At 31.8% G+C, this 15342-nt stretch overlaps 1 protein-coding gene across 2 annotated transcripts in view; it reads left to right on the top strand.

The window, feature by feature from the left end:
• Positions 1–373: 373 nt before the first annotated feature.
• Positions 374–15342, top strand: part of LOC100160207 (cytoplasmic phosphatidylinositol transfer protein 1) — a 30995-nt gene continuing 16026 nt past the window's right edge. Inside the window, exons 1-2 of one of the 2 annotated variants that reach the window (XM_008184534.3) lie at positions 388–795; positions 4648–8775. In XM_008184534.3, the coding sequence (XP_008182756.1) occupies positions 4665–7466 (2802 nt within the window). In that variant the 5' untranslated portion in view covers positions 388–795; positions 4648–4664 and the 3' untranslated portion in view covers positions 7467–8775. Of the gene's footprint in view, positions 796–4647; positions 8776–15342 lie in introns of those variants that run through there. The other variant, XM_001952834.5, reaches the window with a different exon arrangement.

The raw sequence follows: 15342 nt of genomic DNA, 5'->3' as shown, positions 1-15342 counted from the left end.
GTTGTCGTCCTGTGCGCGTCGCGTACAACAAACTTTGGCAGCGGCGGTGGCGTGCGGGCGTTCGGTGCACATACAACTACTGGCACGGTGTAGTGTGCGCGCGCAGCCTACCGCGGCGGTGCCAACCACCGGGAGTTTCTATTCCATGGACCACGGGGCCCCCAAGCGCGACAGACCCATACGGCGGCGCCTTCCGAGGGTAATATTCTGCCTCTGCGTGAGTGCGAGAAACTCGTCGGGCGAAGTGGCTCCACCCACCCATTACCGACGCCGATACGATCACGGGAAACGCGGCGTGGCGGGACAGCGTTTCGTTTTACGTTCCATGGGAGAGGCCTCGGCCGGCGTCACCGCCGCTATCTGGGCGGTGCGCCCGGTGCAAGTGTGCAACTACACCGTACACCGACACCGCGGCGGGTACGCTTACCATTCTGTGCACCACGAAAATATTAAATAATATGGTCGGACAGCCGTGTTTTGTATATTTACGTTTTTACTGATCCCGAGATTATTCGGTGTTTTTGTTGTTTTTTGGTTTTTTTTTTTCTTCCCGATTCGTCGCGCTCCGGTCAGTCCACCAGCCATCCAGCCAGCCACCGTCCGACCGACGCCGTGCCGAAACGGCTTTCCGATAGCTCAACGTCCGCCACAGCCTTAGTCGCCGCCGCCACAACCTGAGCCCCGCGCACCGTACGCCGCGAACCTAAGCGCCCCGGGAGCCACCCGCTAATCACCAGCAGCGCAATGGTCCTGATCAAGGAGTACCGCATCTGCATGCCGCTGACCGTCGACGAGGTAAGCAGAGTACACCACCGGCGGCGCGAGTCGTTAATTTGTTTGATTATTTTGGCGGCACGTCTACCGGTGGCCGCAACGGTCGTCGAGGGCCTGCTGCGAGATCTCGTCTAGGGCCCACAGCTTGTCCCTCGCCGTGCGGGCCTCCCGCCGAAACCGTTGGCCCCTTTTGTTTTTCACTCGTTTCAAAAACAAAACCCCATTGGCCCTCCTTTACATCGTTACTCTCTCTCTTTCTCTCTGTGGCTCCGTTGCAATGTTGTTGTGTGTTCGTACCTGTGAATTTTTTTCCCGCGAACGTTGCCAAATTATGCCCTGTGCCCCCTCTCCCGAACGCCGGCCCCTTACCCCCTACTTCCCCCCGCGATCACCGTTTTCGGCGGGTGTAGTTGACCGTCTGCCAACGCTGCCAATGTATTTTGCGACGGTTTCGATGTGTCCTGCTTTAGCTTGTCCCTTCCGGTTCTGTTTTCATTAAAGCGGCATTTGATGCCGGACGGATTCTGTCTGATCACTACCTCTTGTGTTTGTAATATTACCCACTAATTTGTATCCACGTCGCGACAGTTCCTTGTTCATTTGGTTCTTATTGTTCTGAATGACCGAAATCCCCCCCTATAAGTGACTGTAAGGATCCTAGAAATAATTTTTCACGCCAACTCTATGTAAATTGACATTATTGGTCAAATTTGATTTTTTACTCACATATTTTCGATGAAATACATTTGGATAATACCTTGGATAATACCTAACGATGTTAAAGGTTTGTTTAAATTATTGTTTATGATAATGTGTTGTTATTTTTTGTAAGCACCCTTTTTATTGATTCTTGGTGTTGAGCGAGTGGACATAATATATTGTTCTAATGAACTATTTAGTTACCTTATCATACCTATTTGTACAATTTAAGAGAGAAATGTTTGTGTGCACTGTCTGACTTTGGTGATGTTCTAAACTATAGTTGTACAAACAAATGTTCGGTCACTAGTATGATAAAGCATTTTTGGCAACCATTAAAAATATTACAATGAAAATACATAATTAATTTTTAGAAGATCTTTATTATTTATAAAGTTTATAGGTACTTATTGAGTAAAGAAAATGGTAGAAATAATAATGAAAATACACAACTAGTGCTCGGATGGTATTTACTACTCACTATATACCACCTACCTATTGAATAATAATAATAAAAATAAAAAATGGAAATAATCACAAGAACACACACGGAAACTAATAGATGAAATAGTATTAATTTTATATTACAAATTCAATTTGAAATTAATTAATATAGATAGGTAGGTAGGTACTTAAAATTGATTAATAATACCTATATAAAAATCATACATAAAACTAAAAATTGATTAAAGAATAAATAATGATGTTTAATGGATGGTTTTTAGATAGGTATATATGTTTATTAATGTTGTAAAACTAAAACATTTTGAGTATATAGGAAGGTACTTATATAATAATAATTCTATACTACCTACATTTATTGTAGAAAAGTAATTTTTATACCTTATAAAATGTAATAGTATAAAATATAATTAATATTATATACTTTTTTTTATTAGCGATTCAAATTTATTTGTATTAGGTTAAACAATATTGCTTAGGTAGGTACATAACAAAGAAATTCTCACTACAAAATACTTAAGGTAATTGCTGATACTTGTATCTACTATCCAATTTATTGGTATAATTATACGTATGATTATGCCTCATGGCTTATTATTTTCATCCTGAAATACCATCAATATAATATATATACCTTATTAATATAAAAATATTTATACCTTTTTAGTATGATTGACTTACTCTAACAAACAGATACTCAAATACCAGAGGTACTACAGTTTTGACATTTCTATGTATCCATGTAAGATATGATAGGTAACTGGATTTAAACCTATGAGCTAACTTTCCTTAAAAGGTCATCAGTATATATCACCTATATGGTAAATTAATTGAGTTTATCTACATTCTACATTGACATAAATGCATTGTGGTTATTTTTAGTATTTATCTAAAATGTTCAATTGTTATTCTTTGGGCACATTAACCCAGTTTAATATTAATCCGTTTTGGGAGTAAAACAGCTTTCAATTTTATATATAATTTATAAATACTTGCGCTATGTTTATAGTTTACAATTTTTTCATTTTTATTTCTTGAAAATGAAAATGAAATTTTTTTTCAAATTTATCAAAACATCCAATTTGTAAATCTGATTATGAGAATAATTTTGATGGTAAAAATCTTTATCAAAGTCAAGTAGCTTATTTTTTAGAATTTTTTAAAATATCAATTTTTTCTAGAGTAAATTAAATAAAACATAATACTTATCTTTTTTCAAAATATTATTTTTGGGAATATTTCTAAAATTCCTTTTTATGCACATTATCATTTTCACTATTTTTGTCATTTATGTCATCAACTAGCATCAATTTTTTTTTGTTAATTTTTCTGTTACACCGACAACCTGTATATAAAATAAACCAACTAGTTATTACCTACCTAAATTAAACATTTTATACTCAATAAAATAAGTTTATATCATGTAAATTTGTATATCAGATATCCATCTGTCTGATATATAGACATTCAGTAGGTATATCCTAATGTTGTACCTTATTGATGAAAGTTATTAGGTAGGTACATTGTTTGATTAAACTAAGCGGGCATTTATACTGCCATTTTGAAAACTTCAATATTTTCTCAAACAGACACTTATAATAAATGTGTATTCAAATTTTAAACTTTAAATGAAAAACAAATTTTAACTTTAACCTGATAATAGTTTAAAAAAAATAAACAAAGAGTCCTTTTTATGGATTATATTTTATTAATGCATAATACATCTTTAACTTTATATTTAGTGATATCTACGTATTTTGACACTCAATAATATAAATTATTTTTAATAATATGATTTTTCTAAAACTAAGTTATTACAATATAGCATAATATGCATAACACCTAGTTACTAGTTAGGTTAAATTTAAATAATAATTGGTCATTTTCGAACTGTTTATGTTTTTATTAAGGTTTTTTACTCAAGCCCCTTATTTTGAATAAACTTTTTTTTTTAATTGTTGGCTTTACCTATGTTTATTTTGTAAGGTAAAGGTAAATAGCTTATATGAAATAGACAATATGTTTGTTTCAGCATAGACATAAATAATAAATAATTTTCAAATGTTTTTTATTTTAATAAAATATTTTTGTACTATAGATTTTATTATTGTTAAATACTTAGGGTAGATATTTAATATTGTAGTATCTATAAGTAATTTTATATTCTTATTAATATATTTTATTTTGTGTATACAATTATGTACACATTTTAATTAAGGACAAGTTAAGTCAATGGATAAAAATTCCACAATACAACTTAATAAATTATAATCCTATTACCTACTATATTTAAATGTTTTATTATGTGTACAAATTGTTTATTTATGTTGTTGTTATCAATGATGTTAACATTTTTATTTCGTTCTTTGATTATGTGGTACCCTTATTTTAAATTTTGATTGAATGGAAACTTTGGGATTTTTTTTTATTTTCTTAAGATAAATTAAAAAGTGGCTTTCATGATTTCTCAACTATTAATTGCATTATTTCTACAACTGAAGGTAAGTATGTAAAAACAAACTTTGATTTAGATTAATTGAGCTTTATGTATAATATATTATACTTATATTCACTATTTAGAAAATAAATCTAGTGTCCCCAAAGTTTCCAGTTCAGTTTGATTTATTAACTAGTAAAAATATGAATATGATATAATTTTAATACTATTTTTAGCTAGTTTTTAATATTTTTGGTATTTTTTTTTTATTGCAGAATATAAAAAGAACATAATGTTGTTGAACACTGAACACACAGATAAAATGGAGTTAAAACTAGATGTTGTGCCTTCAACTCCAGTGTTAAAATGGAAGAAAATTCTTGATCCTATTGGACCTCAACCGAGGCCTCGCCATGGGCACAGAGCAGTCGCTATTAAAGATCTTTTAATTGTTTTCGGTGGTGGAAATGAGGGAATAGTAGATGAACTACATGTTTACAATGCAGCCAATAACCAATGGTTTATACCTCAGACTTCTGGCGATATACCTCCTGGGTGTGCTGCATATGGTTTAGTTGTTGATAATACTAGATTACTAATTTTTGGAGGTATGGTTGAATATGGAAAGTATTCAAATGAACTATATGAACTACAAGCAAGTCGGTGGCATTGGAGTAAGCTCCAACCTAGACCTCCCCTTTATCATATGTCACCTTGCCCACGGCTTGGCCATAGTTTCACATTAATAGGTAATAAAGTCTACCTATTCGGAGGGTTAGCTAATGACAGCAATGACCCAAAAAATAATATACCACGTTATTTAAATGATCTATATACATTAGATATATCTTCACCAGACGCCTTAGCCTGGGATATACCAGAAACAGTAGGCGATTTTCCACCTCCTCGAGAATCCCACACAGCAGTAGCTTATACTGACTCGAGAGGAAAATGTAAACTTATCATTTATGGTGGTATGAGTGGTTGTCGACTAGGAGATCTTTGGACATTAGACATAGATACCATGTCATGGAATAGACCTATTGTTTTGGGTCCTAAACCTCTACCAAGATCTTTGCACACAGCAGTGACAATAAAAAATAGAATGTTTGTTTTTGGTGGTTGGGTTCCATTTGTTGAAGAAGTCAAGTTACCTATTCATGAAAAAGAATGGAAATGTACCAATCAATTAGCTTGTCTAAATTTAGAAACAATGACATGGGAGGAACTAAACATGGATATGAATGAAGATAATATGCCTAGAGCTAGAGCAGGTCATTGTGCTGCAAATATACAAACAAGAATGTATGTGTGGTCTGGCCGAGACGGCTATAGAAAAGCATGGAATAATCAGGTTTGTTGTAAAGATTTATGGTATTTAGAAGTAGATAAACCACAAAAGTGCGCTAGAAATCAGTTGGTTCGTGCGTCTACTAATGCCCTAGAGATTGTATGGAATAGTGTACCGACTGCAGACGCTTATATCTTACAAATTCAAAAGTATGATCAGCCAGCTGATACTGCAGCTCCAACTCCACCAACAATGATTGATTATTCATTGTTACCATTTTTGACACCAGAATTGGCTAAGAAAAATACTGGTAGCGATGATTGTCAAGTTATACCTACTACCAGTACTAAATCTGGTAGTCCTGCCAAACCAAATCAAATTTTACAAATATTACCCCAAGGTTCTACTGTTAACTCCTCTTCTTTAGTAAAAGATCAACAGTTCACTCCTGTTATTGCTCAAGCATCTGGAAATATGAAAATAAAAACTGTTCAAAGCACTAATGTTACACCATCGTTACCACAAAATTTTAAGGCAGTAAGTCCTGTAACACCAAAGACACCGGCATTTGTCAGTTCTCCTTCAATGGACATGCTATCAGATGCTGCCATGCATACTCTTGCCGCTGCTGCATCGGCTACCCAAAAGATCAAAACCACTGTAGTAGTTTCTAAACAATCAGAACTTCCAAAACCTGTGATTAAGACTTCGAGTGCACCATTTAAAATTGTTCAAACACAAAGGTCAATAAAAAACGTTGTTTCACCTGTAAACACTACAGTGCCACAACAACAAGCAGTTCGTATAACCGGACCAGCTTTACAAACATCTGTTGCTGGTACAGTTCTTAAAACTGGATCTAATGTTTTTGGAAAGCAAGTAATTTTCCAAAAACCTGGTGGTTCACAATCAAATTTTGTTACCTTAGTTAAGACCAGCCAAGGTAATCTCATACAAGGTATTCCAGGAAAGATGATTGGAACAACTACACCAAATAAAAATATGCAACCATCTGTTCTTAAGTTCATTAATCCTCCAATAAATCAACAGAGTAGTCCTATAAAATCAAATCAAACAATGAAAACAGTACCATTAAAAACGGTTGGCGCAAGACTACCAGTTGCTGCCAATAAACCAACTATTGTGATTCAAAAAAGTAACTCAAATCGATCAGCATCCCCACAAATCATCATTGTGACAACTGGTTCGAATCTCAGGGGCATACAGACTTTTTCAGCATCCCAGGCTAATATGACCAATCGTACCAGTGTAAGTAACTCTCCTGTTCAAATGGTAATGGTATCATCGGGTGGCAATACACCAACAGGAAGTAAACCTATTACAATTACTATGGCTGGAGCTGCTGGTAATCGTAAAATGGTCACACTAGGTAAATCAAATTTAACTGGTATGACAATAGGTGGTAAGCCTGTAACCCTTCAAATGGTTAGTGGTCAAAATAATATGGCTATCTTAACTTCAAATTCCGGTGGTAATGTTGTCCAGCTGAAGAACACGAATATTGTGAATACACCCAGTACACCTAGATCTACTGCAATCAATTCTAAAGTACCATCCTCTGTCAAACTATCCTCTGATTTACCAGCTAGTACAGAATCTGCACTGACTCAATTAGCTGTGGAAGCAGGCATCATCGATTCGTCCAATAAAAGTAGTAATGACATGGAAGAATCAACTGATTATACAAAGGAACAATTGGAAAATTTGATTCGAGAAGAAGGAATTGAGAGTCTAGATGTTGATATGAACAGCATGGAGGACGGTTCCAATGTTATTGACTGAATAATTATTTTTATTCTAATGGATTCAATAATTCATGGCTAATTTGTTTTATTTATAGTAAATTTTTTATTTTTTCTGCGTAAGCCTGATTATTTAATTTAGTCTATCCCTAGCCGCCTATCAATACTGTACACTATATTTTTCATAAAATGTTTTTTCTAATCACAGAAAAATATGGGTAGTTGTAATTTTATTATGTAAATACAATTTTGTATAATATATAAGAACATAGTATGGTAAAAATGTTAATTTTCATGAATTATTTTGGTTTATATGAAACAATGTTTTTTTTAACATTCAATAGCCCGATTTGTTATTTCTGATAAATTAAAGATTTAATTATGGGTAAGTTTTTATTCTTTGTTTATATTTATAAGTATTTTGGCTCTGTTTATGAACGTTACTTCATAAATTATGACCTAATACCTACTTTCAATGGGTTTAGAAATGTGTGTATTTTGTTGACAAAAATGAACCACAACCCTTTTAAGGAAGGAATACATTATAATAACCAAGATTGAATAAATGTATGGCCTAAATGTTAGTAATTACAAATATTAGTTTTATTTCCCCCATATCTTGGCCTATTTTTATTTGTAAGTATTTTTGAAATATAATGAATTTATGTTAATTTAAATACACATAATAAGCGGTATTTACTTAATTAATAACAGAATTGAATAACTTTGAGTTAAGTTTGTGTTTTCACCATTGTTTCCAACTCGTTTAATTTTAATTTTTTTTGATATGAAATTTTATCTGACATTTTTACTAAATTGATATCGTTTCATAATTATTTTTACTATGTAAATCGTTTGTGATTTCTGATAACACATTACTTGAAATTACAACATATTGTTAAAATTGTATAATAAACAATATAATATTGTCTTTATATTAGTAGTTTTTTCTTTCTATTGTTAAGAGGACGCTACACAGACACTATGTGTCTCTGTTACAAGTAAGTAACAGCAAATTTTACGCTCAGCAGATCACGTTTAGCTCCGTTAGTTTAAAAATTAGAGTGACTTGACCTCTTATACAATTAATAGGTAAGATTATCATCTAGGGCATCTCATAGGATTTTTATTATTTAATTTTTAAGCGAGCTATTGGTATTTTAGGATGTAAAAACAATTTACAATTTTAAAATATTCAAAACTCGCTTTAAAATCAAAATATCATAAAAAGGCTTTAAGTTGCCCTAGATAATAATCATTCCTTTAAATTTTATAAGAAGTTAATTCACTCTTAATTTTTAATCCAACGGAGTTAAATGTGATTTGCTGAGCGTAATATTGTTACGCACTTGTAAGACGGAGACAATAAAATATGTCTGTGCAGCGTCCGCTTAATATTGATCCGTTTAAAAATAAAGCATTTTGCAATGACTTCGTAGATAAAAAAGTTACTTCTGTAAATAAATTTGATGTGATAGGTTCATGATATTATTGTCCAGGCGTTTTCGTATGCGTGCAACGCTTCTTATTATATAATATAATATTATTATGTCACTGTTGGTTACACGTCGACGACTGTTAGGACAACAATCGTCCAAGGTTGTTTATAATAGGTACGTTTCAAATCATCGGATTTTTATCGGTTTTGCCTACCTACGAGTATCTCGCCAAATCACTGGTCGTTCATAATTAGTGGATTAGTCGACTGAAAAACATATCATGTGACACTCGACATAACTAGACTCAAATATCTTCGAAATGCTATAAACTAAGTCCAATACTATTGTAGCCAACTCTTCAGGGCGGTTCAGTATCTTTCGCAGACGTTATGCTACGTTATGTTCTATCAAACCGTCCAAATCGCATTTCAAAATTTCATCCGAACTGACTTTTTTAAAATTTAAATTTCAGACGAGTTATTACAGGTATGCGCGGAAAATTTCAGACTTACTGTTGTACGAGTGTTTCAGCGTTGTTATTATACTTACCTTCGAGTAGTTATCATTACAATATTATTATACTGTCATTAGGATACGTCTTACATAATGTTTTCTAAGTGGTGTATATTTTGTATTGATCACATTTTTTACAATAATATGAGTATAATATTGGTGTTTAGCAACTTTCACCCATTTATTATTGTCATCAATGAAATTCTGAATAGGAAAAATGCTCTATTTGCTATTTTTTTAAATACCTATCAGATCGTAACTGTTTATAGCTCGCTTTATAGGTGTTTGTCTTATTATCGCGTCATAATGTTAGGACTTATACTTGTGTGCACAACATTATTATTATGTAGTGTGACTTATGAGTAAGATAACAAAGTTCATAACAACTATGAATTAATTATGAAACTGCACGCTTATCTTAATTTTCTACCCACAACTTTCTACGACAAGTATTATTATTCTGTGATTGCTTAATGCGTCTCTAGGCTCATTAAAATGGATATGTTTGGCTGTAGCTAACATATATAGGCACATTATTTCTGAAAATTATTTAGAGGTGAGACAAAACACGAGGAGTTCGTCTATATTATTAATAATTTTTAAAAACAATAACATTTTTCTTTAACCGTAATTGTGTATTGTATGCCTATATTGAATTTTTTTTATACGTAATTATTTTTTTGTTTCACACTTCACGCATACTCACTATAAATTTTATTAGGTAAAGTAATATTCAACATGTAAAGACCACAGGGGAACAACGTATCTATAAGTCAATTTTTAGCTACAAGATTTTGAATGTTTAAAATTATATCACAAAAGATATAAAGTCTATTTATAAACGTTTTTTCGTATGTAAATGTAATATTTGTATTGTTACTATCATATTTTATTTTATACCACTTCCACTTTAATTAGGAGAATAATATTTTAAGACTGAAAGGCGACATTTAGAAAAGAAATTGACTTATGACGTTTTCCCCTGTAGTTATGCGTTTTAGATATTTTATATGTAAGGACATAATGCATATTTTCTAATCAATGTTACCCATTAACTGAAGTAAATACCGTGAATTTATTGTACCTGTAGTTATAGTTTTTCATTATTTAAGAAATTATTTAGGTACCTACTATCTTTATAATATATATATATATATATTTTTGAAACGATTAAAAACACGAATAAATTATTTTTAAATATTACCTTTGCAGTTTACTTTTTTTTCGGTGTTATTTCTATATACAAAATGAATAAATAAAAAACAAACATTTTGTGAGTGTTAATATAGCTATACCTCCGAATGGCCACACTAAATAACATATTATTATATGAGCAATGACGTTTCTTAAAATTGTACCTACTATAAAAGTATAAAATATTAAAATGGGAACTTGTAGTATGTATAATTTATAAGTTGATTTTTACGTAGGTAATCGGTGATGTAAATAATTTTAACCCGAGTACAAATTATTTATTTCCTACAGAGTTAAAAATGTACGTTTATAATTAATTTTATAAATGATTCAATAATAACAAATAAAATATTGTATGGATTTTGCGTAGTAGGTACGCCTGTCTATAATATTACCTACTGCTCTGAATAAATGCCGAGTTATATCGACAAGAATAATAATCAGGGCCGTCGTTAAGGGTAGGCAGTACTGGCATTTGCCTAGGGCCTCGCAATTTACACTTAAATTTGATACCAAAATATTCAAAATTATTACATTTTTTAGTTTTGTATTGATATTATTTGTTTAATCGAATGATTAGGATACAATGTATACATTTGTATTTTGTATGGTGACAAATATTATGCTGTTGAGTTTTAATTTATATTGGGTATTGTAGTTTAGTTTAAATTTACCCAAGTAACACCAGATATTCATATCATGGTCTATCATTCTTCAATTTTTATCAAATTTTAGATCAAAATCTTAAACGCTATCCACGCTTTTGATTTTCATAGTATTATTACTATTATTGATGGGAAATCTTAATGGTTTTATTCTACAATAAATTATGGGGCCTCGCATTTCACAATTTAGATATTGCCTAAAACCTCGTAAATCGTAACGACGGCCCTGATAATAATATGAAAAAATCGTAATTTTATTGACATATTTATTGAAGTAACAAATGTAAGTAAGTATATTTACGCATCATTTTACTATTACATCATTGAATTATTCAACAATAGTATGCATCATGCATAGTAGTATGGTACTTTGTTATTGTGTAACGATATTCCTTAACAGGACGCTACACGCGGACATTTGTTGTCTCCGTCTTACAAGTGCTTAGAATTTGCCATGTTACGTGCTTGTAGGACGGAGACAAAATAAAATCCGTGTAACGTCCTCTTAACAATGGTCATAGAAACAAATAAGAATAAAATATTTGAAGTCATTAGATTAAAAATATGCATAACATCAGCTCAAATAATGTGGGACGAAAAGAGCCAAAAGAGTAGACTAAAACTAAATTATCAATTGTTTTTGTCGTTTATATTACATCTATATAGTTGTTGACAATTGATAAGATAAACATTCATGCGGTAGGTATGTATAAATAATGTGTATTATCTTTATGCATTTAATTTTACTGTACGTGTATTGTGATTGAACTCCTCCTAAACGGTTGGACCGATTTGAATGAATTTTTTCGTATGCGTTTGGGTGACGTCCCGGATTGTTTAGATTCACAAATCATCACCCTAGGTCCAACCAGGGGATGTGCTCAAACGGGCATTTAGAGATTTACGGTGAAAATTTTTGTTTTTTAAATGGTTGCCGTGGGTTTTAAAACTATTATAATAATAATTATTGGCTGCCGTGAAATCAGTTTATTCATTCAATGCATTTCATTTTTTTGTACGCTGTGTTTTGATATTATATGTATCGCAATTACGTAAATATTGAGCGTATTATACTCACATATAAGTTGTGTATATAAAACAATGCCACGTCTTCGTGGACGAGGAGGAAATATTGGTCGACAGACTCGGTATTCACGATTAGTCCAGCCGTTTAGGAGTTCAGTGACATACTTCGTATAACTTTGATACATTAGAGTTAAATTATGAAGTTACGTAAAAACAGTACGGGGTCCGCGATCTACCGCAGGTAGATTGGCTACCTGATAATATACTGCTGCGAATCAGAATTTTTATTCCAGGCAACGGAAAAGTTAAGATAAATTTTGAACACCATACACCGGAATATTAAATAACGAATTGAACAAAGTTTGAGTCATATATTAGAGATGGTACATTTAACGGGAAACGAAGTGCACGGGATCAGCTAGTACATATATATTTATTATCATTTTTGTGTTTAAATATCGTCTAAATACAATTTTATTATAACGGTTGCATGGATTTTTCTAGAAAAAATTAAAACATCTACCTATCTGTTAAGTGTTTGTTTAATTCTAGCGGATTCCTACAATTATACGAAAATATGCATAACTACTCTCAGTCGTAGGATAAAATTTAAGAGTAATACAACACAACGACAACGTACACCCATAGAGCTGGGAGGCCAGGCGGGGTTTTATTTGAGGGTCGAGTCACACCGAAATTATATTGCAACGTTACGCAAACATTAGTAAAATCACTAAAATCTTAGTCATTATTGATCATCGTAATATTAGATATTGATATTTATCGTTTTATTATTTGTTTAGACAAGATTTGGGTTATAGTTCTGCCTAAACAATAAAATTGTTCATTAAACAATAACTATATTAATTGATAGGTAGGTACCTACTGTTGCCAAAAATTCGTTGATTTATATGATCGGAAAATGTACAATGTATATTCTATAATAATAGTGACCGTGTCTTTGGTAGTTCGTACTGATATAGGATATATTATATCAATGAATATAGGTAATAGGTAGGATGCGTAGGTAGGTATATTAGGCGGTCGCGTATTTTTGCATTTTGTTATCCGGTATAAATACATTTTAAACATAGATTTTATTTTCATTTAATTCAATATTTTACAATATTACAAATAACTAGCAACAACTGCAGTAAGGTGCCCCACTCGGCAATTTATAACATTTAATATTATATAATATTATGATTTTTTAAATGAGTTTTTTGTAACAGAGGTATCTTCTAAAGGTAAACGCCAAGACGTGGATTGTAAATTGTTCCTAATTTTTTTTTCTTTTCATGAATCGAAACAGAATTTAAATTATACTCTATCATCTGTAAGTAATTTGATTTTTACAGTCAATTGTTCAATATCTTTAGTGAATGAACTAATTTATATATTTTTAAAAACTAATTCTACAATCTTTGTATTTTTGTCAAATATTAGAAATATTAACAAAACATGGATTACCTGAATAGGTAGTGAACACACATTTTACATTTATAACTAAACAAATTTGAACATATGTACAACCAATAAGGTAGATACTTATTTCAACAATTTATTTTTTTACAGTAATTTTGCTAAGCCTATGTTTGCAAAAAAAAAATTTCGAGTTTTCCTCGCCAAGTGCTCGTTGAATCGTTTATGAGTTTCCGTTAATTTTTCTGGAGCTGTTGAACTTTGGGCATTCTAGTGTGATGCGTTTGATGGTCAGTCCTTTGTTATAGGGTTCACACATCGGGCAGTCTTCTTTTGTTTTGAGGTGCAAGTGTGTTGAACGGCAGTGTCCAATCAGAGTCATTGTGATAACTACTATTCTTCTTGCCTGGATGAGGGTGAGGGGATTTTCATGGGGCGATTGATGTTTTAATTTGTTTAAGTTTTTATCAACATTTTATTATAATATAATATGATTCGCAAAATTTTTAACTATACCAATGCAATCTATTTTTGATGTCAAATTAGCTTCCGACCTATTTGCCAAACTGTTCCTTCTGATTTCTTTAGAACATGATCTAAGGTAGGTACTTATGAAAAATAATATTTTTAACTGAGATTATGGTTTCTAATGTTATGACTTAATATTAAACACGTTAAAACGTCTTTATGTTGAATTAAATTACTTCTAGTAGTGACAGCAGCTCTTTTCTAGCTTTAATCATTTATAAGAATGATAATAAGGGTGATATATGATATATCTAATAGAAATCAAGTTTGATTTAATATATCTGTGCTAAATAATAATCAGATTCTAGAGCCAGAGTTCGAATTTAAATAGTAAAAAATACAACACTCTTCAATTTAACTTAAAATAACCTAAGGTCTAAGTTGCTAGATGCACTAAAGTTGCCTGGTGCAATTACACCCAATGTACCCCCCCTAAATTTGGCACTGGATATAATATGTAGTGAATATACAATACTTCATTGAATATTATTTTACCATAAAATATAAATGAATAATTCCTGTTATTATATCATTGATTATAAATTAATTACAATGTATTGTATTTATATTAGTATGTTCTTACTTCTTATGCTAGTTCTCCACCTATCCTAAATTATATGGCGTAAATCGACAATTATTTTAGTAAGTACCTATTTACTATTTTGTTTCTGCCAATCAGTGATCAATATAATTTGATTTTTTTAAGTTGATATTTTGGTGTAATTTAAATCGTAATAAATTGCAAGTAAAACAAAAATGTGTCATTTCCAACTTGACAATCCAAAGATAAAATAATTATTTTAATATTTATCAACATTGTAGGTTTAGAAAGTTAATGAACAACTTTAACTCTTGGAAAAGTTTAAAAATAATTAATACTGCATGGGTAAAACTGTAAAAATATATAATTCAATTTGAGAATTAGTGATGATCAAAACAAGACCAAGACCAAGACTTTCAAAATCCCGGTCTTGGTCTTGGTCTTGCAGACTCAGTCTTGGTCTTGGTCTTGGGTATACACCTTAATATTGGTCATGGTCTAGGTATTGCGCGAGACTCTTGCAAGACTTGCTATTTTCACAAAATATATATAAAAAAAAAACTAAATACCTGTTATAGCTGCGTGTAG

Source organism: Acyrthosiphon pisum, chromosome A1 (genome assembly GCF_005508785.2).
Source record: "Acyrthosiphon pisum isolate AL4f chromosome A1, pea_aphid_22Mar2018_4r6ur, whole genome shotgun sequence".
Taxonomy (NCBI): Eukaryota; Metazoa; Arthropoda; class Insecta; order Hemiptera; family Aphididae; genus Acyrthosiphon; species Acyrthosiphon pisum.
The sequence above is the reverse complement of the archived record's forward strand: the minus strand, read 5'-3'. Positions and strand labels throughout refer to the sequence as shown.